A 22,622-nucleotide genomic window follows, 5' to 3' on the forward strand; every position below is an offset into this window, starting at 1 on the left:
CTACTTTACCTTACCTTACTATATCTTACTTTACCTTACCTTACCATACTTTACATTACCTTACTATATCTTACCTTACCATACCTTACCATGTTTTAACTTACTTTACCTTACCATATTTTACCATACCATACCATACCATACCTTACTTTACTTTACCTTACTTTACCTTACCTTCCCTTACTATATCTTATCTTACCTTACCTTACTTTACCTTACCTTACTATAGCTTACCTTACCTTACTTTACCTTACTATAGCTTACCTTACCTTACTATATCTTATCTTACCTTACCTTACCTTACTTTACCTTACCTTATAATAGCTTACCTTACTTTACTTTACCTTACCTTACTATATCTTACCTTACCTTACTTTAACTTACCTTACTATATCTTACCTTATCTTACTTTACCTTACTATATCTTACCTTACCTTACTTTACCTTACCTTACTATATCTTACCTTACCTTACCTTACTTTACCTTACCATACTATACCTACTTTACCTTACCTTACTTTACCTTACCTTCCTTACTTTACCTTACCTTACCTTACCTTACCTTACCTTACTTTACCTTACCTTACTATATTTTACCTTACCTTACCTTACCTTACCTTACCTTACCATACCTTACTTTACCTTACCTTCCCTTACTATATCTTACCTTACCTTACTTTACCTTACTATATCTTACCTTACTATATCTTACCTTACCTTACCTTACTTCATCTTACCTTACTCTATCTTACCTTACTTTACTTTACCTTACCTTACTATATCTTACCTTACTTTACCTTACTATATCTTACCTTACTATATCTTACCTTACCTTATCTTACTATATCTTACCTTACCTTACTTTACCTTACCTTACTCTATCTTACCTTTCCTTACTTTACCTTACCTTACCTTACCATACCTTACTTTACCATACCTTACTATATTTTACCTTACCTTACCTTACTTTACCTTACCTTACTATATCTTACTTTACCTTTCCTTTCCTTACTTTACCTTACCTTACTCTATCCTACCTTACTTTACTTTACCTTACCTTACTATATCTTACCTTACTTTACCTTACTATATCTTACCTTACTATATCTTACCTTACTTTACCTTACCTTACCATACCATACCTACTTTACCTTACCTTACTATATCTTACCTTTCCTTACTTTACCTTACCTTACCTTACCATACCTTACTTTACCATACCTTACTATATTTTACCTTACCTTACCTTACTTTACCTTACCTTACTATATCTTACCTTACCTTACTTTATCTTACCTTACTTTACCATACCATACCTACTTTACCTTACCTTCCCTTACTATATCTTACCTTACCTTACTATATCCTACCTTACCTTACTTTACCTTACATTACCTTACTATATCTTTCCTTACCTTACTTTACCTTACCTTCCCTTATACCATACCTACTTTACCTTACCTTCCCTTACTATATCTTACCTTACCTTACTATATCCTACCTTACCTTACTTTACCTTACATTACCTTACTATATCTTTCCTTACCTTACTTTACCTTACCTTCCCTTACTATATCTTATCTTACCTTACTTTACCTTACCTTACTATATCTTACCTTACCTTACCTTACTATATCTTACCTTACCTTACTTTACCTTACCTTACTATATCTTACCTTACCTTACCATGCTTTACCTTATTTTACCTTACCATATTTTACCATACCATACCATACCTTACTTTATCTTACCTTCCCTTACTATATCTTACCTTACCTTACTTTACCTTACTATATCTTACCTTACTATATCTTACCTTACCTTACCTTACTATATCCTACCTTACCTTACCTTACTTCACCTTACCTTACTCTATCTTACCTTACTTTACTTTACCTTACCTTACTTTACCTTACCTTACTATATCTTACCTTACCTTACTTTACCTTACCTTATTTTACCATACCATACCATACCATACCATACCTTACCTTACTTTACCTTACCTTACTCTATCCTACCTTACTTTACCTTACCTTACTATATCTTACCTTACTTTACTTTATCTTACCTTACTTTACCATACCATACCTACTTTACCTTACCTTCCCTTACTATATCTTACCTTCCCTTACTATATCTTACCTTACCTTACCTTACCTTACTTTACCTTACCTTACCATACCATACTTTACTTTACCTTACCTTACTATATCTTACCTTACCTTACTTTACCTTACCTTACTATATCTTACCTTACCTTTCCATACTTTACCTTACCTTACTCTATCCTACCTTACTTTACCTTACTATATCTTACCTTACTATATCTTACCTTACCTTACCTTACCTTACCTTACTATATCTTACCTTTCCTTACTTTACCTTACCTTACTCTATCCTACCTTACTTTACTTTACCTTACCTTACTATATCTTACCTTACCTTACTTTACCTTACTATATCTTACCTTACTATATCTTACCTTACTATATCTTACCTTACCTTACCTTATATCTTACCTTACTATATCTTACCTTACCTTACCTTACCTTACTATATCTTACCTTACCTTACCTTACTATATCTTACCTTACCTTACCTTACTATATCTTACCTTACCTTACTTTACCTTACCTTACTCTATCTTACCTTACCTTACTTTACCTTACCTTACCGTACCATACCATACCTACTTTACCTTACCTTACTATATCTTACCTTCCCTTACTTTACCTTACCATACCATACCTTACTTTACCATACCTTACTATATTACCTTACCTTACTTTACCTTACCTTACTTTATTAGAGTGCATTAGTTTACCTAGGTCTATTTTGTATAGTGGTGGGAAGTTTACCTACCCTAACACAACATGTTTTGTATGTGCACTCTTAATTTGAAAAGCAAGTAGTTGCTAACTGTCGCTGTGAAATTAATGCAGTGCAGTGGAGTAGAAGAAGAAGAAGAAGAAGAAGAAGGTAGCGTAAAATGGAAATAAATAAGTAAATTGCAAGTACCTAAAAACTCTACTTTAATGCAGTAGTTGAGTTAATGTACTTCCCACCACCCCTGCCAAAAATGTACACACAAGGAAGGCGTGTTTTGAACTGGTCAATCCTGATGAGGAGATAACACAACACATCACTGACTTGGATCAGTTTGCTAACAAAGAACAATGCACTTACAAAACAGACGCCTCCATGTTTAGGCTAAACCCACATTGACAATACGAGCTGTCACTTGTCAAAACATATACTCTCCACTGAAATCTGATTCTGGTTCAGCACATTCTTAGACCAAGAGTTCGTTTCCCAACATCAAAACAATATGTATTGCTAAGGTCAGATTTAAAAAAAAAAAAAAAGAAACTAATGTTTGTGAATTTTGTATCTATGTGCGGTGTAAGACGTGTGATTGACGGCCTACACTGTAAGCATGGACACCATATTTGTTTTATTTTTTCATTGTCAATAAAAAACTGAAAGCACTGGTTAAAGTTGGGGAAACAGAAACCTAAAGCAATCAACAGAAATATAGAAACCCACTTCATTAAATCTCTCTACCATTGTCATTTTGATGTTTATTTTGTTTCTTGCATTTTGTTGGTAAAAGTTATTTTTATTGTACATTTGGCACAGCTTTTATTATCCTGTGTATAAAGGACCCCCTGCAAAACTGCTGTCACTGAACCACCTAGTGTTAAAAAACATTGGATGTATTAATGAATATGCCACAGCTTAACAAATATTATATATATATATATATATATATATATTATAAATTGTTTTATCAAGTTTATTTAATTTGTGCAAAAGTTTATACAATCCTTTGACCAGAGAACCCGCACAATCTCGGAAATAAACATCATCTTGTGGTAATGTGTAAGGAAAAAAAATAAATCAAACAAATGTGGACCAATATATAATGTAAAGAAAATAGATAGATGTAATCGTAATATCCTGCTTATAGAAAAGCAACAGATGTCTGTTCAGTTGTGTAATATCAGTGATGGATGTAACAGGTAGGTAGGTGTGTTTGCAGCAATAGCACTAATTGTTCCTTATATTTCCACTCTGGTAGTAGTTTACCTGTTAGGTAACAACTCTTGCAAAACAAATTTTCCGACCGTTTCAGGAACATAGCACCGGTGAGCCCACAACACTGTGAAGCACATACCTGACGAAAATACTATGCTGTCAAAGAAAGCTGTTTGCGTAATCATATTGATGGTGCAGGCAGGCTATTGGCTGCTCTCAATGTATTTACATTATTGGCATATTTGTTTTGTTTTTTTAAATTTCAATACAAAACTGAAAGCACTGGTTAAAGTTGGGGGAAACAGAAATCTAAAGCAACCAACAGAAATATAGAAACCCACTTCATTAAATATCTCTACCATTGTCATTTTGATGTTTATTTGTTTGTTTCTTGCATTTTGTTGGTAAAAGTTATTTTTGTTGAACATTTGATGATATTACAGGTTAAATGTGACTTAATTTAAGGCCATTTCTGCTAATGTCTGCTAAGATGCCTAGATGATAAGGCGTTTTCCTCCAAAGAAACTTAACAACCTGTAACATGTGCCCCGTTCATGCCGAGCCAAGTTCCTGATCCTAATCTTAGCCATGGCACAGGTGATAGGACTGCGTCCAACTTCCATGTAGTCTTGGGGAGAAAAAATGCAACAGCTTGATATGTGTTTAAATTTTACTTTGTGTCAATATACATGACCCAGGTGAGGACCGCAAGCTGAAACGCGTTGGTCAGACAGTTAAGTTTTTCTTAACATTGTTCCCAGTGTCATTAGTTTTGCAGGTATTTAGTCATAAACCAAACAACAACTATATTTTTTTAAGAGGCATGTCAAAGCTCCTTCAAATGCTACCATCAGTATCACTTTGCAGCCCTCAGCATCCTACAATTAATTAATCAACTGGAACCACTCAACATGTTTTTTTTTCTGTTTTAAAAAAAAAGCTTTACCTGCCACAGGGGATTTTGAGATGACGCATCAAGTACCATAAGAGTAATGTGTTGACAAGGCATGCATTTTTTACACATGTAGTAAAGCATAAAGCACTGACAGCACAATGATCTGTATTCTTTTATGTGTGTGTGTTGATGCAACACTACCAGTTTCTGACCTCACCCACATGCCCCGAGCATTGAGAAAAGAGCTGAGCTGAGCTGAGGGAGCGCAGCCACAAAGCTGCAGGGACTGTCCCTTTAAGTAGGTGTAGTAGATGTATTCATTAATCACGAACGCCACCTGGTGAGTGCTTTCATTCAAAGCAGCTGTAACTCAGTCATGGTGGCTACAGTGGAAGCAGGAAATGGACAAAACACATTTATAGAATAAACTCCAGCATAACTTCTTTTTTTTTTTTTATTTACAGATTTTAACTGACTCTACAACTGACACCTGTACCTGCAATGGTTGGATCTGAATGAGTGCACATCAATATAGCAAAAATGTCCAACTGTGTCTATGGCAGTCTGAATCATTTCTTCTCCAGATGTTGCAATTTAAGGTTTTGCTTTCTTTTTATGGTCGCAACCTGTTTTATTTTCCTTATACTAAGCATTAAAGGTCCCTTATTTCACACTTTTCCTGTATTTTATTTAAAGTGTTGATCAATAAAAAGATATATTTGTGATTTTAAGAACCAAAAACCAGTGTAGTCTTACATCTCCTCTCTCAGGCTTCTCTCTGGAGCTCTAGTAACAACATGTCGGTGAGCCAATCAGAGAGAAGAGGCTCTGAGCCTGTCTTCTGATTGGCTGACTGTTCTCTGGAGTGATCCAATAAAATATAGCAGATGTCAGGTAAAAAGCTCAGACAAACCAAATCCTGCAAGGCTGGATGGAGGGTCCAGGTGGGCGGGGCTTGTGGCACGGCTGTGAGAGGTGACTGGCTCTTTGTGACATCACAAAGTGATCTCTTGCCGGTTTGTTTTAAGGCTCAGTTTCAGAATACATATATTTCTCTGTGGACTGAGCATTTTTTTTACTTTCACAGTATTAATATAGAACCTTCTTTATAATCAAACAACACATGGACATCTACCTTTATACAATAAAACTTTCAGGTATGTTTTTTTTTTTAATTCCTGAAAACACAACATCATAGTTTTGTATGTTTGTTTAGTGTTTTTAGACTTCTGCTTTTATTATTCTGTGTATAAAGGACACCCTGCAAAAGAGAACTGCTGTCACTGAACCACCTAGTGTTAAAAAACATTGAATGTATTAATGAATATATTTATCAAGTTTATTTAATTTGTGCAAAAGTATATACAATCCTTTGACCAGTGAACCCGCACAACCTCGGAAATAAACATCATCTTGTGGTAATGTGTTTCCTTTCTTCACAAGTGTAAGGAAAAAAAAAAATCAAACAAATGTGGACCAATATATAATGTAAAGAAAATAGATAGATTTAATCATAATATCCTGGTTATAAAAAAGCAACAGATGTGTCTTAAAATAGCAAATGCCAAGAATAGACCCATGCACAATCACACTTTGTACAAACATGAGAAAATGTCAATAAAAACCTTAATGATTAGTCAACGTATGTAGTCAATGAATAATTCAAATATCTCAAGGATATTGACGTAAACTTTGATGTAAAGCAGTGACAAACTATCCTTAAATCACAAAAACATCTTGTCCACTTTGACAAAACGCCATAGTTAGAAATAGCAAAAGAATCAAATCAAGCAAAATCAAATCAGTGCCTCAAATTACACGTTATTAAAATCCATAAATAATCAATTGTGTTTGAAAATTTTTGGCCTTTAGTTTCCCCCTGAAACCTTGAATTAATCTGTATATTTATTTATCTGTATTTGTTTTTCCTTTTGCCACATTTGCCTCAACAAATTGCATTTTTATTTAAAGCTAGATTTTTATAAACAGCTGGGCACTGTAGTTTTTCTAGTGCTTTTGTTGAGCACTATTTTCAGGAGCGAACTGATACACATCTGGTGCGTTAGTACTGAGAGCAGCAGGATGGTGTCTCTGTGATCAGCTCAAGATAAACTACAGTGCCTATGTTCATCCTAATGAAGCAACATGTAGCTCAGTGCAACAGTGTGTTTCATTGATGATTCTTTAGTTGTAGTTGGACGACGCAGCTCGAAGTATGACTGTGTGCCATCCTCTTCCCGTTCAAAGTCTTACTCTCTCTTCAGTGAACCCTCCCTCCACAGGACAGATCACCAGTGGAGCGGTGTTCTTCCCGTTGTCACGAAGGCAGGGGTTTAAGTACGGGTACAGAGGCTCAGTGAAGGTGCACCCGCTGTAGGTATAGATGTGAGTCTTTGCTTCTGTGTTGTAGAAGGACACCGATCCTTCCTCGTAGTCCAGGAAGATGCCCACCTTCTGAGGGGTTTCCTCGAGGTGGAGGGTGATGGAGGGGCCGGCGCAGGCGCTCAGACTGCCTCCTTTACGCCTGCAGATCGCCCAGTAACCGCTGTCGGGGCGCACCATGATGGCCCCCTTTCTGTTAATGGACTCCCTTGCCACGCCCAGATCCCAGTCTGTTTTATCTCCAACCTGAAACACAATGCGCAGGATTATTAATTTTCTCTTTTGTTGATCTCAAATGCACCGTGCGGTGTTTCGGCAGTATGGTCTGTGCAGCCAGCCTGTCGTAGCTCGTAGTTTATTGGATTTTGTGACAGTGAATAAACCTGTTTGTTTGCTTATGTTTCTCTTGAACATGAATGTATGGATATTTAAGATCTTTTTTAATTAGCTGAGCTGCAGGAGAAAAATCACACGGGAGTCGACACAGGACATGTTTTTGGCATCCTGGCGTCCTGCAAGATTAGAGATAGGTTTGTAAAGTGGGATTGAAATTTATTCCAGGTCCCTGATGGAGTTGTCTTCCACATTTCCTCCGTCCTATTTAGGCCACAAACAGTTCACACAGTGCAGGGCTAAAGGCCAGGTTCATGGGTGCACATGACTTCATCTGGCACGGAAACAAACAGATTCCATCTAAGAGCCTGCGGGCCGATTCCGATACACACAGGAAAAACACGATTTAATCTACATTTAATGATGTTCATATGAAGCGGTAATTCGAGATCATACTGATGCAGAGGGAACATCAGTCTCTTAATAACTACGTTGCACAACTTAAATATCTCCATCCGAGCTAATTCAAAATAATCCAGTTTGTGGCATTTTCAGAATTGTGCAATTTCTGGTGGAGATTTTTCTGCTTGTTGTAAGTGGTAACACTTTATTTTACAGGTCTATTATTTCCTTGAAAAAAACCCTCCATTTTATTCATTATTGGAAACTTTTTTTCTCCATTTATATTGAGTTGCGCCCTGTTCTGTAGGTGTGTATGTGGGCGGGGCTTCACGCTTGTGCTATAATTAGTATCAAATCACAGAGTAATTTGGTAGTAATTAGATGTTGTCATGCCCTGCTCTGTTTCTAAAGGTCATGCAAACCTTGTATTCTCACGTGTCGTCTCGTTTTAGATCCCTTACTGCCAGCCCTCGTGTTTCCTGCTGCTCTGATTGTCTTCCCTGCCCTTAATTACTTTCACCTGCGTCTCTTTAACTTCTTCTTTTTCTATTTAGTGTCTGTGCTCTTCTCCCTCTGTGCCAGTTTGTTTTGTCCAGCCTTAGTTTCTTTGTGTTAGTATAAGTAGCTGCCTCCTTGACTAAGAATTTAACCCTTTGGATTTAGTCTTCATATCAGTAATCCATTTGCTCACCTGTGGTCCCCCATTGTTACATATATGTTATATACATAGTAATATGTTTACATAGTAGCTTGGCATTAATTAAAGTTTCTTTCTGAGGAACTTTGTAGAAATTTATAAGAAAATGATGGACCTGCGAGTGTTACCCAGTGAGAACTGAGGGAGTGATGATAGTTGAACTCTTATTCTGAAAGTGACCAGAATGAACATGAACAGCAGGTTTTTCATTTCATCTTATATCAGAGTTAGTAAGTGAACAGTCAGCTTTAATCCCCAAATGCCTACCAAGGTTTCCATAACTTTTTTTCTCCATAACAATACTGATTAGCATCTTATTAGCATTTTTAAGGCAATTAAACAATGTTTGTAATTGACCTGAGCTCCTACCTGAACTACCCAGTAGTGTCTCCCAGAGGTGAAGCTTTGCTTCCCCAGAACGGAGACGCAGGAGTCGAACCTGCGGGGGTCGGCGGGGAGCAAGATTCTCCTCTGCTGGTTGTTGATGCTCACCTGTGGATCATCATCATCATCATCAACAAAAAATATTTTACATCATGTACGTTATCTCTGATGTTTCCATTCCAGTAGATTCATGATGTTATCCTGTCATGATGCTCCTCATTAAGGTTCATCACCAGTATCTGGATTTCTATGTTCCAGCTCTCTCACATTTTCACATCTAATTATAGGAATACACTCAACCTCAGTTTCTGCAAAGTGTTGCACAGCATTGTCCTGAAATACAAAATCTGTCACATACTTCAGTGAGTAGTCAGTACTATACCTTTTTTCCATCAGGGGACAGAAGCAGCCATCCTGCCGCAGTCACTGGATCCAAAGTTATATCCACTGGAGAGAAGAACACAACGTGCAGATGTGAACTTTAATGTTTACTGTTCACAGAATTACAGGAACTTTTTGAAGTATTTAAAGTATTGTAATCCATCACTCGCACCAGCCTCTCTTCAAAACGACTAAACTGACCAGGGTCTTGATTCCTAAGAGTTTCAAAAGGGGCAGAAACTGTCTTCAATGTGTTCAACATAATAATCAGAGGAGATTAACTGCTCCTCTTAACTTCTGAACTTGTACACAATCATTACCAGCTGTGACAGTGTGGCTGTAATTCCTTTCACCTTGAGTCTGTGTGTGTGTCATCATGATAGAAGTGTGTGTGTCATCATAGCAAAATGTCCTGGAGACTAACACAGAGACAGTTTTGAGTTCTTTGGCAGGTCTGTCTGTCTGAATGAGTTATAATTTTGTCATGGCGACAGCATCATGTAAGGTGCAGTCACAAAACTTTAAAGGTGTGTAGATGAGATTAAAATGAAGAAGATGTGTGTGTTATGACCCACTGAACACTGAGGTAATATTGTCTTTGTTTACACAGTGAAATCCAAACAACTTACCGGCATATTCATTTGCCTTGTTCACTTCTGCAAAAGAAAAAAAACAGCTGTTGATTGATGATTTTTGACACACAGATAGCAAATTATAACTTTTTGAAGGTGTTACATCCTACAAAGACACTATCACGGCAACAACAATATCATGACAGAATTTACCGACCCTCTGCACACAATCTCTTTTCAAGTTCATGGCAGACGTCCACCAGCTTGGAAAACGTTCTCCTCACGGTCCCTATGTAGATGTCGGAGTGGAGTCTGACCTCGGACCAGTCCCTGCTGTACTGTGGAGCACTAAGGGACGGGACACTCTAAAACAGAATGACATTGACACACATTGTTCATGAGCACAATAAAAAAGATGATATATGAGCCAACAGTTCGTCTGTGCAGCAGGTTAATATGACCCATAGTTTTGTTCTTTGGCGACATCTAGTGGCCGTAGTAAATTATAACAGGTGAAAATGAAAAAGTAGTAGTATAGTACAGTAGTGTGGTATGTAGACCGACAAAATCCATGTTAGGAGGAAGTTGGGGTGGATGGATGGGTCAACAAAAAACAGTAATATGACGCTGGAGAGCAAGTGTTGGATTCCCATGTGAAAGTAGAACTTTCTGTCGTTATTACTGTAACCATGACAACAAGGATCATGTGATGTAATGTTAAGGTAGCACTTATTTTAAACAAACACCACAATCTTTTCCTAAACCTAACCAAGCCATGAGCGTTTATTATTTATTATTATTTACGTCGCTGTTAGTCTGTGTGTTTATTATTGTAACTGGTTGTCCAGTACACCTGTCACTGTAGGGGCGCAATTTTCAAGAGACACTGCTATGGATCATATTAAAGGGTTGAAAGAAAACATATATATATATATGGTTGCTCAGGTGGAGGACTCTTTTGGGGATGGCACATAAATTCAAAATGTGTTAATACAAACTTAGTTATATTGTGGATGATTCTTGAAGCCCTTTTGAAGCACTACCTGTTTCTGTGGCTACATATCCAAGTATCAACCTTGGTAAAGCACAACACTTGATTCACCTGTATATATTTTATCCATCTTGTATAATAAATCTTTGGACTGGACAATGATATATCTTATGTGTTTTCCCGACAGTGGCAAAACTAGTCTCTCTAGGAAAGGTTAGCACACTTAAATGCCGACTAAATAGCAATATCCTGTGTGCAGGACTAACCTGTAGAATGTGAAGAGGGTCCTCAATGTTCACCAGGTATTGCAGCTTGCTGCGTCTCTTCTGCAGTTCATCAGTCTCTTTCCTCAGCTCTCTCAGAAACTCCTCTGCCCTCCTCTCCAATACCTCATGCTTCTGCTGGATGTCCTCGACGAGCAAAGCCTGGTTTCGCTCAATGTCACTTACCACCATTGTGAAGACCTGAGCGCTTGAGCATATCTCTCTGTCTTTCTCTGTCTGCAGATGTGCATAAATGAATACATCAAAGAATACAATTATATTACAATGTCAAAACGGCGTCACTGGATGAAGCTGAAGCTAGAAAACATAACAACTGAAACTTACTTTGCTTTGCTCCACTGACATTTTGATCTCCTCGATCTTTCTGAGTCTGGCTTGGATGGTGTGTTTAATCTCTGCTTCAGTTCTCTCAATCTGAATCTGTAAAGATTGAAGGTGAAATCATTCATTTCCCAAATATGATGCACTGCATAAAAGAAGCAATACATTATCTGATACAATTAAGAATGAAATTAAACCTACAGCTATATAAACTGAGCATTTTGTTCTTTGTGGTTTCCACATTGTTTTGTATTCAAGCAGGCAGTAAATATAATATAAACATACACAAAATGACACTGTAGGTATCGTGCATTATTGTGACACAATGCACAAGATAAAAGAAGATGAAACACCACTCTTCCTCACCTTAATCTTCTTGCCCTCCTTCTCAATAGGGACAGTGTAATGGTTTATATGCTCCGTCTCAGTGCATTTCACACACACAGGCATCTGGTCGTTCTTGCAGAACAAATCCAGTGGCTTGTTGTGAATTCTGCAGAGGTGACCGAAGGTGACTGGATCTGTCAGCCTGTGCATCATCATCACCGGATCCTTCATATGGGGTGTCAGGTGAATTTCACAGTAAGACACCTGGCAGGTGATGCACGACCTCACTGCTACTGACTTGTACCCGTGGCAGATGTCACAGGTAACATCGGGAGTATAAAGTTGTTTTACGTGACGTCTCTTTTGGAGTGTCTTGTGTAACGATCCTTTTATCCTAAGGGATCTGATTTAATACAGATGTGGGTTAATTTGAATCAAAGATTATGCCTAAGTGCCAAAAATAGTGGGAGTGAAAAGACGAGAGGTGCATTTGATTTTGCAAGACACTGTTAAAAAAAAGAAATGTACACACATAAAAATGATATCAACATACTTTTTAAATCCCACAGTGATGTCTCTTAAGCCTTTGTTGATCCTGAGTTCTGGACGGATTTTGAAAATCTCTTTGCAAAGTGGACACTCTGGCTTAGGTTTCGTATCCCAGAACAGTTTGATGCACTCCAGACAAAAATTGTGCCCACACGGGATGGATGTAGGGTTTTTGTAGGTATCCAGGCAGATGCTGCACTGAAACTGCTCCTCAGACAAAATAGTGGCCATGTTCCTGATGGAAAAATGACATTATGTTACCAGGTATTTAAAACAACAACACATACTTTAACATATATACATAAAACAAAATACATACATACATATACATAGGGAGGGCTATTTTGTCAAACAAGGTGATTTGTTCAGATAAAAATGTGAAATCTGATGAAAAATGAAGGAAAAAGTTGCATCACAGGTGAAATCACAGAAGCGCTCAACGTTTTGAAGCGAGTGGAAGTAGGAGTGTCAGAATGTTCTAAAGGTGCAGTTCACTTAGGTCGGTGGCAATTACTTTTAATTTTAGGCGTTTAAATCTGACACGGGAATGTAGTAGCGCTGCATGTTGTTTTACAATGTACAGTATGTGTCCTATATTGTTTTCTCGCTGATACACGAGCTCAACAAAAGCGTAAAAAATATATTTAAAACAGGCAACAACAACAAAAAAAGAAGAACCTCAGATAAAATCATATTAATGTTTGCAACATTTTTAATCCTCCTCAGATTAGTTAAAAGTAAATTTCTGTTTTAATTTTTAAAAATTTAAGGATTAACAAAACGTTATTTACATTTACATTAATGGCAAAAGTCAGTTTACCTTAAAGCAGAAGCTACTGATTGTGTAAATTCTCATTTTCTCCACTCTCTGCTCAGTATAGATCATGTCTTACCTGTGTGGCTGGAGGACGGATACTTCACAGAAGTGTTGACTGCTGTTGTATGAATCTGTTCAGAAGAGACTCCTTCCTATGAGGACATGTGATACAAGTTCCTCCCAGAGTGACAAGTGTTTAATAGTCAACAGGCATTTCTTGTTCTCCTTCTTTGAATTCAGTAACATTTTAATTGTCCTTGTAGCTGATGTTTCTGCTATTGTACCTGAGCATGTTCTTATACAAGAAGGAGCTGTATAAGCAAAAGCAGGTGCAGAATTAAATATAATGTTATCAACATGGTTTTAATTATGTCCCGCCTGGTACCGGAGGCATATGACATCACCTTCATTCCAGTGTTGTTAATGGAAAGCACACTTAATAAACATGGTCAATTATTAAATTAGATGTTGATCAAAATAAAAAACAGACACGTGAGTATCTAAATAACTCATTTTAAACACAGTATAAATATTGAGACATTGAAGTGGGAACGGTGGGAATGACAAAATAATCTCTACTATAATAAACCATTTCTTTGTTTAAGCTTTCAGCTTCTCATTCTCTTAATCAGTAAACAGAGAAGAGCCATGGTTATATTTGTAGTTGGTTAAACCTGCAATGACAATTTTGAACATTGATGTAAACATATTGTCTTACATTTGGAGTACAGTTAAAGTCCTGTACTCATTCTCTTTTTGCTCTGTTTTTTGTCTCTACCAGCTCTGTCTCTGTAGCTGCTAAACATTTGCCCATGTTCGCCTGCCGGTTGCTGACTGTACCCGACAGTCGTTAGGTTTCCTGCCTGCTGCAGCTGAAATTGATGCTATAAGAGCAAAATTGCGGCCGACGGAAATCATGAAGCTCTGTAAAGCTGAGGAGAGCTGCAAACTCAGGTGATAGTTCTCAGTAGTTTCATCACTATGATACTGTTACATTGTTTTTACATTATTTTCCTTTGATAAGTTCCTAATAATGAAACAAATGTGTGAGGTATCTTTACAATTAAGGCAAGAACAATCTGTGGTTCACGTCATTTGTAGGACGGTATGGTACACCACTTCTTGTGTTAGCACTGACTGTTGCCACGTACATTACACTGATAAACCTGCCAGCTGCGGCCTCACTTACTTGGAACATAATTTGTGATATTACCTCCAGATATTTCACGTATTGATCCAAGTTAGCTAGAAGTTTATTCACACATGTGCTTTGGCTGAGGTATTTGTGTTGGCAGACCCTTAGCAGCTCTGACAGTCTGGTGATGGGTAAATTGAGATAATAAGCTACCGGATCACCCAGCCACATTTATTACTGGGTGGAGTACACAATAGATGTACCGTGTGTTTGTATGCATTCAATTTTTTGTCAACTGCTCTGTGATAGTTCAGGTGACCTTTGGAAATATGTGGTGAAACCAGACATGCTGCTTGAAAGTCTGACATGATATCAACAGAGTTTGTGTCTTTATGACCCAGAATCGTGTGAGTGCTTCATGCAGAGATGTGCGTTTACGTTTATGTGTTTACAAGTTCAAACTCTTGACTGCAGTCTCTTCAGGTGGAAGAGGGTGGCTGGATGGCTGAGTGTAAAAGCACGTGACCGCCATTGTAGAGTCAGAGTCTGGAGGTTTTCATGGGTCCGTGTGGTTCCTGGTAAACCAGATGCGCCGCGGGACTGGTCCAAGCTTTACCCCCCTGTATTTCCACAGATCTCGTGTATCACAATAAGTAATACTGAATCGCTTTGATCGTTTGGTGAGTCATCATTGTCACACGGTGAAGTCAAGTTTGGGTTTGTCCTGTCTCCATGTCTTGTCATTTCCTGTTTTATTTTGAAAGGTTAACTCTCCTCTCGTTTCAGGTCACTTGCCCTTCCCCATGTGTCACCTGTCTGAGTGTCTTCCCTGATTCCTGATTGTGTCCACCTGTTCCCCATTTGCCCTAATGTGTCTTATAGTCTGCGTCTCCCTTTGTCTTGTGCCAGAGTGTCTCGTCCTGTCGTGCACCCCAGCTTCCATATACTATCACAGTCCATGCCTTGCCTTTGTCTCTGCATTATCGTACTTATTCTTTACCTCCAAGTGAGCGATTTTTGTTTGTATTTTCATAGTCTAGAGTTTTCTGTTTGTCAAGATTGTAGCAGTTTTTGTAGCCTCCTTTTGGAGTGATTTTCTGTTTGTATTTTGATAGTTTAGAGTTTTCTGTTTGTCAAGTTTGTAGCAACTTTTGTAGCCTCCTTGTAGAGTGATTTTCTGTTGGTTTATTCCTTTTGTTTTAGCAGTTTTGTCCCTCCATTTGGAGTGGTTTTTTGTTTATTAGATTTTTCTCTATAGCATAATTTTCATAGCTGTTTTTATTTCGTCCCTCTCTCTCTTGAGGTTGAAATAGATAAATAAAGTCTGCCAAATTGTTACTCTGCATCTGAGTCCTCTTTCAAGTCCAGGCCTGACAATCATCACTACGGATGAATGTGCTTTTTTCACGTGAGACGGAGAGTATGACTACTTGATACTTGGCAGCCGAGCATGCCTAAGAACTGTGGCTAGCTTTTACGGTTCCGCATATCATGATCTATGTTTAATGCCAACATTTGGTGCCAATGCAGGAAGCATGCCCGAATCATGCGCGCAGAACGTAACACTGCACCTCACATTTGCTTTTTTACTAACCATATTAATCATAATTTTCCCATTTTTGAACAGTCGGCATTGGTTTCTTTTTAAATATAAAAAAGCTAACACAACCTGAACTCCTGCCTTAACCCTTTAATCTTACCCTTTAGTTTGAGTCTCTTCAACTTAACCACAGTGGTGGCAGATCAGAAAGTCCTCATATAATCATGTTAGTATTGCTGCAGAATAAATTGCTAATATGTCTTGAGCAGCTAAAATGAAATATATTAACAGCGTTTTACAGAAAGTCACAAATGCTTTCAGTTTTTATGTTTGTTGTGCACAATGTCAGAAAAAATGCTGGAGAAAAATAACAGTTATCAAATCAAATTAAATCAAGTTTATCTATAAAGCCCAAAATGACAAGTTTGTCCCCACAGGTTTTACATATATCACCTTTCTATCCATTAGACCCTTGGTTTCAACTAGGACAACCAACCTTAATGAAAAAATGTGTTGAATGCAATTGGCTTTTTGTTCGGTGGTTTGCTAAGGTAGAGGCAACCAAAACTACTTGATTATGGTAAAAAAGAAAATAAATAAATAAAAGAAAGTAACTTTAACTGTTGGTGTGATACAAGTTTTGTTCAATCAAAATCAAAGACACTTTGTACACCTAACCTTATTTCAAGGACGATAAAATTACGTGACGTGTATGAAGTGAAGAATCTAAGTTAATGACAAAGATGTTGGAAACCATCTTTGTACCTCAGAGATCTGAAAAGAGAATCGAGACGTGCTCTTCACGCCATCTGAAACAACCTTATGAAACCCATGTCTGGGACACTGACAAGAAGCTGCGAGGCATGATTGTCACACTGCTCATAAATCACCTTACCTTCAGTGACTTCACACGGACCGGCTCAGCACAGACACACCGCACCAGTGGGGGTCAAATATGACAGGGTGTCAAACATGCACACACATTGTTAAAAGGTTCATCTGTGGGATGTGAGAGAAACTGCGAAACCGCAGAAAGTGTTGGCACATCAGTCTAAACACACCAGACTGGTCCTGTAATCAAATCATCACCTTCAACAGACAGCAGCTAGCAGATTGGCACCCTGCAGGTCCCTGCAGCACCACGCCCTGTGCTGAACATGAACCCTTTATATACAGGAAGAAATTGTGTTAATTAAGATGAGACTTGGTTTTAGAGAAATGCACTGGCCTAAAAACAGAGGCGCTGTCAAAGACATGACAAAGATCCATAAGAAGATATATTTATGGTTTTAAGTACGAAAAATTATCTCAGTGTGGTTTTACATCTCCTCCCTCAGGCTTCTCTCTGGAGCTCTACTAACAACTGAGCCGGTGAGCCAATCAGAAGAGAGAAGGTTCTAAACTTCTCTTCTGATTGGCTGATTGTTTTAGGAGTGATTGAATAAAAATATAGATAAACACAGATTTCAGGTAAACACTCCAGGTGGGCAGGGCTTGGGGGGATGGCTGAGGATGGCGAATGGTTTGTTGTGACATCACAATGTTACAGGAAGTCCCAACGGCTCGTTTTATGTGTCAATTTCTCTGTGGACTGAGCGCTTTGATACTTTCACAGTATTGATATAGAACCGAGACCTGCTTTATGATCAAACAACAAATGGACATCTCATGTTATACGATATGGGACCTTTAAAAGCTTACAACTATTTTCTTCAAGTCATACCTTCTGCAACAGGTACACTGCACATCAATGCCCAACTATTTTTTGTGGGACTAAAATGAAATGAAATGAATATCATAATCACCACTATCTCTAATAATTATACTAATCACTACACCTCTATAAGCTTTTAGGCAGTAAGCCATACTACAAAAAGAGGACAACATAAATATTAGAGTAGTATTAAAGAAGTTACTGATTACTTTGGCCACAGACAAACACAACAATTCACTCACAGTAATTTGCCCTTATTAACTGTGGTTTGCGTCACAACTTCAAACACACACTAGTCGATTGTTCGCAGCAGTCAAGTCAAATTAGCTCTGCAGGATTCTTGCTAATTAATCTGTACTGTGTCATTCTTGATACATAATGAACACATGTACACACTGAGACAATGTCAGGTTCAGTGCAGCGTAATTAGAGAGAAGAAGCAAAACCACAGGAGAAAACCCCTTTGTTCAATTCTTTTTTTTTAATCTTAGCAAAAACATGTACCTGAAATATGTAAAGTAAAATCATACGAAATGAATCAGTGGTATTTTATCATTTGAGCACAGCATTTGCTGCATTCACATCAGTTGTGTGTAAAATCTTAATGCAGATAAGTAACGAGTAACAATAGCTGTCAAGTAAATGAGTTTCCTTGCAACTATCTCCGAACAACTGATGTTACCATCTATGGCAAAAAATATTTAAGACCTTTTGTAAATTCAGTTTTAGATTTTTTAACACCTTCCGAGTGCTTTTCTTTTGAGACCGGATGAAACCCTGTTAAGAACATAGATTAAATTATTAAAAGATTACTCTTACTGTGTATTTTCTCAATACTAGACCCTGTATTTGGTGTTCCTCACTTGGCTTTATGGGACAGTATGTTCCCTGTTTACGTGAACAGTTTGTGCTTCTATTAACCCCTGTGTTACAAGCAATAATACTGGTAGCAGTAACTTCTGTTAAATCCCTTCTTGAAACGTATTACTTATTTATAGATTTGCTTTTATTTGACGTCGTCTTTTTATCTTTTTATATTTTTAGGGTCTCCAAATGTGTGTGTGTGTGTGTGTGTGTGTGTGTTTCTATACAGTTGCTCCCTCTAATTGTCCTCATTTATATTGAAGCAAATGGTTTGTCCTCCTTTTGATTTATTTGTCAAAGCATGTTTTTAAAAGGTGCTACATAATGTTATTTTTATTATTATTATTATTATTATTATTATTGTCTAAGTATACTTAAATGATATAACACTGATAGTTTATTATGTACAGTAACACTGTGTTTGTTGTGTAGTGTTCTGTGCTGTACATCAATGAAATACAGCTACGGAAAAAACAAAAAAAAAGAACAAGATTGTTTTTGTGTTTGTTTGTGTGCGTGCATGTGTGTGTCTATGTGTTTGTGAGTCTCTTTAAAGTGGATGAAATAAACTTTTGGCTCCTTGCCAGACTTGCTTTGGCCACACCTTCTCCACACTATGACATACACTGTATTGTATGTATGTGTTCTGCATGCTGCCAAGTGAGCGTGACCATGTGTGCAGATAAGTTATATAATATAAATTTCCCCCTTTTTAGTTTAAGTTTAAGTTTTTGGACAATAAAGTTTTTCCTGTTTGTATTCTGCTAGTTTTAATGATTAGATTAGTAATTCCCTTATAAGTACAAACATTAGCTAAGTGATAACATTTATAAAAATAAATTCATAATCTTATTATAGTAATTCAGATCAAGCTGTGGTTCTCATCTGAACTCCTTCACTTTATTTCATTTATAATCAAGTTGTGGGTTCAGTGCTTGAGTGGATCTCAATCTTCATGACCTTCAATAATCATGAAATAATTAGTTTGGGTTTATTTACTTACATTTTTTTATTATATTTAATCACACAGTAGAATAAAAGTAACTCCCTTTTGCATAAAAGGTATGATTACAGCTGTGTTGGTAGGACACAAACCGATACAAGTCTGCAACATTTTCACAATGACAGTAAACAGGAAGTAAAATGTACAATAAAGTGGTAGTGTGATACTGAGATAGAAAACATGTTTTGTTACTACAATTATTTCTCGAGCTCTAAAGTTGATTTTTCAACTTTCAAACACACCAGTGGATCATAGTTTGGAAAATATAAATTAAAAAAATGCTGTTTTATAAACAATTTACTTAATGGGCAGACATTAATTAACACAATATTAGTCAGTCAAAACAATAAATGTTTGTGTGCTAGTATAATATTTATTAATCATTTCTGTAGTGATTAATATTCAAACCTAAATATATTCCTTAAAAGCTAAATACACAGCAAATTATCCCACACATTCAGCTTGCCAGGACAATACCAGCAAATAAGAATGTACTTTACTAATCAAGGTGGGATATTAAAGGTCCGTCTTCTCTTCTGGAAAATATTTTTGTCTGGCTTTTTTATCCAAGCGATTTTGACATCTTTCAAAATCCCTTTCTCTTTCATCTTCGTTTTAACCTGTAAAACAAAAAAGTTTGTAACAATGATAATGATGAAAAAGAAGCACACACACTAACGCACGTTTTTTTACTAATTAAGTTTGTAACAACAATTAAAACACAGACCAAATAAAGTTTGGTTTCCGTTTTTTGTTAGCTTTATTTTTGTCCTCTACCTCTTTATTTTGTTTTCTATCTTGTATCAAGGTATATTTATGTGTTGGGAGGTTTAATATAGATCATTTATTCATGCCTTGAATAAAACATGCAAGTGCAACCTGACGTTTATCCAATTTACACTTTGGTCTACATACTTGCTGATGGACACTCCCACATACAACTATCATAATAGACTTTGTAACTTTCGTCACATTTATATTAAATATAACTTTTGCAAAGCAACAGAGAGACAAACAGTTCCCAAATCAAATGCTGTTACCCTTTACATTTTACTCCCAGAACACTGTTGGTGTGTATTTCAGCCTATTTCTGCACTTGCCTTTATTGCAGGACTTGATTGATAAATCGTTATCACAAATCTCAATTATTTTTTGCTAATGTTGTAATGTTCATTATAATTCATTTGCTTTTTTGTTTTCAAAATGTCAGGATTGGGATACAGCTATATTTCCAGAAAACCAACAGGTGTTAACGAAGACAATTACCAGATTCAAGATGGCCTCCGTCACATTAGGGACGTTCAGGTCGACTGTGGATTTCAGTGCCGTCAGCTTGATTTCAAACACTTGCTTCTTGTCTCGTAATGAAATAAAAAATATCGATCAAATTTAGAAATATAAGAACATATCATAGTTTAGAAATATAATCAATGTGTGGTTGTTTCAAGATGAAAATAACTCACTGTTGTCGCACATGAAATGACGTTTTTGGTCACAGTGGTTTTCCACCCACTTTCCGAGGTGAGTAGCATTAATCACGCTGGCAGCACAGTTCCCGGTTGTAGCCAGCGGGTGCCCGGCTGCCCAGTTTCTGAATGACGACTTGCTACTTCTCCACCACCTCCAGGTGTCTCTGCGCAGGCCGATCCAAGCCCTCTGGCCTCCTGGTACCACCTGCTGGATCAACCCGTTCTCTGTGTCGTTCCTCACACTGGTCAGGTCTGTGTGGTGCAGTCGGCAGTAGGCCCGAGCTTGGGGCCACGTCTTTGTTTGGTTTATAAAGATATATCTGTCAGTGGAAGTGGTTGGCAAGTCTGAAAGATTTTTAAAAGGTCAGTTACTGGTAGTTTTAAAAAACAAAACAACAATAAAATACTTTTACTTTCTTTCTACTTTCCTACAATAATTTTAATTATCAATTAATATGCTGGTTATTTTCTATATCAATTGATTTTCCAAGAAGACAAAAACCAAAAAATATTCAATTTACAATTACATTAAGTTAATTATTCAGTTCTACTTTCCTTAATTGAACTTAGGGGTATATATGTGTCAAAAAAATCATATCAGAGGACATCAAATGAAAAATCATACAAAGATATACAACAAAATAATTGAAATGATTGGCTATTGAAGCTTTAAAAAAGTATATATGACTTTACACTGTTTTGCAAACTCAGTAATTTCTTTTATTTAACTATTTGTATGAAGTGGGATCTTTCCTTCTAAATAAATACCTTAATAAACGTTACTCACCAACGTTGGTCTTGTTGTAACAAACAAAGCTGAGTGGTTCAGTGCAGAAGTCATCATCCCAGAGACCTTGATGGAAAGAAACACACAACTGCAGTCGTGTTCGACTGTTATTCGGTTTACCTATTTTCCACTTCCTAAAGCGCCAGTTCGGCTCTCCTGTGTTGGACAGAGACCACCGCCAGTCCTGTCTGTCACGCAGGCCTATCCACACTTCTCCCTCATAACCACTGCCGGCAGCCGCTATCAGCCGCTTCATGTCCTCCGAGCTGTGTACAGTGGCCAGGTCAGTGTACTTTTTCCTGCAGTAATGCATCGCGTCATGCCATGTGTTTAGTTGATCAACCAGGTGGTAATTATGAAGGCATGAACACAGGCCTGTAAGCAAAGAGACACTCATCGTAAATAAGACCCATGACGTGCAGCAGTGACTGAAAGGTGTTGGTAATCTCAACCAGCATCTTAACTACAGAGATCCTCCAAATTAAAACATGATCCTCTGATCTGACGCCCCCCATCAGCAGGACAACACTGTAGCTGTGTCCCAATTCAGGGGCCGCACCCTTCAGAGGTCTACAAAGGTGTGGCCCTTCGTCGCGCAATGAATCTTAGGGGTCGGGTCACGAAGGACTCACCAGTTGGAGCCTTCGTTGACCAGGAAAAGGAGGACGGGTTTCTTGACTGCATTTGAAGGAGGCTTGTAGCCCCCTCCGAAGGATGCGCCCCCTGAAATAGGA

General features: G+C 37.5%; 2 protein-coding genes across 2 annotated transcripts; both read right to left on the reverse strand.

The window, feature by feature from the left end:
- Positions 1-6,265: 6,265 nt before the first annotated feature.
- On the reverse strand, positions 6,266-13,558 carry LOC111661698 (E3 ubiquitin-protein ligase TRIM21-like). The gene is made up of 10 exons (XM_087176380.1): positions 13,453-13,558; positions 12,564-12,794; positions 12,050-12,413; positions 11,687-11,782; positions 11,345-11,578; positions 10,305-10,452; positions 10,145-10,171; positions 9,517-9,581; positions 9,120-9,242; positions 6,266-7,564 (listed from the first exon to the last, which is right to left on the reverse strand). The coding sequence occupies exons 2-10, from the start codon at positions 12,788-12,790 to the stop codon at positions 7,178-7,180; spliced, it is 1,671 nt and encodes a 556-aa protein (XP_087032506.1). The 5' UTR covers positions 12,791-12,794; positions 13,453-13,558; the 3' UTR covers positions 6,266-7,177.
- A 6,300-nt stretch (positions 13,559-19,858) lies between these two features.
- On the reverse strand, positions 19,859-22,257 carry LOC111661721 (macrophage mannose receptor 1-like). Its single transcript, XM_023415378.2, has 4 exons — positions 21,889-22,257; positions 21,096-21,446; positions 20,899-20,990; positions 19,859-20,252 (listed from the first exon to the last, which is right to left on the reverse strand). The coding sequence occupies exons 1-4, from the start codon at positions 22,199-22,201 to the stop codon at positions 20,136-20,138; spliced, it is 873 nt and encodes a 290-aa protein (XP_023271146.2). The 5' UTR covers positions 22,202-22,257; the 3' UTR covers positions 19,859-20,135.
- Positions 22,258-22,622: the final 365 nt, after the last annotated feature.

This window comes from Seriola lalandi, unplaced genomic scaffold, assembly GCF_002814215.2.
Source record: "Seriola lalandi dorsalis isolate HSWRI2012SDOR001 ecotype SW California unplaced genomic scaffold, Sedor1 jcf7180002054549, whole genome shotgun sequence".
In the NCBI taxonomy this organism is placed as follows: Eukaryota; Metazoa; Chordata; class Actinopteri; order Carangiformes; family Carangidae; genus Seriola; species Seriola lalandi.

Bases quoted from the DNA above. Each gene is read 5' to 3' on its own strand.
- LOC111661721 (XM_023415378.2), bottom strand. From the start codon at position 22,201: ATGCATTACTGCAGGAAAAAGTACACTGACCTGGCCACTGTACACAGC. The intron at 20,991-21,095 runs GTGAGTTATTTT...TTTCATTACGAG, and splicing joins TCATTTCATGTGCGACAACA to ACAAGAAGCAAGTGTTTGAA. The intron at 20,253-20,898 runs GTAATTGTCTTC...TTTGTTTTACAG, and splicing joins CGGAGGCCATCTTGAATCTG to GTTAAAACGAAGATGAAAGA.
- LOC111661698 (XM_087176380.1), bottom strand. From the start codon at position 12,790: ATGGCCACTATTTTGTCTGAGGAGCAGTTTCAGTGCAGCATCTGCCTG. The intron at 11,579-11,686 runs GTAAGTTTCAGT...GCACATCTGCAG, and splicing joins TGTCAGTGGAGCAAAGCAAA to ACAGAGAAAGACAGAGAGAT. The intron at 7,565-9,119 runs GTAGGAGCTCAG...ATTGTGTTTCAG, and splicing joins GACACTACTGGGTAGTTCAG to GTTGGAGATAAAACAGACTG.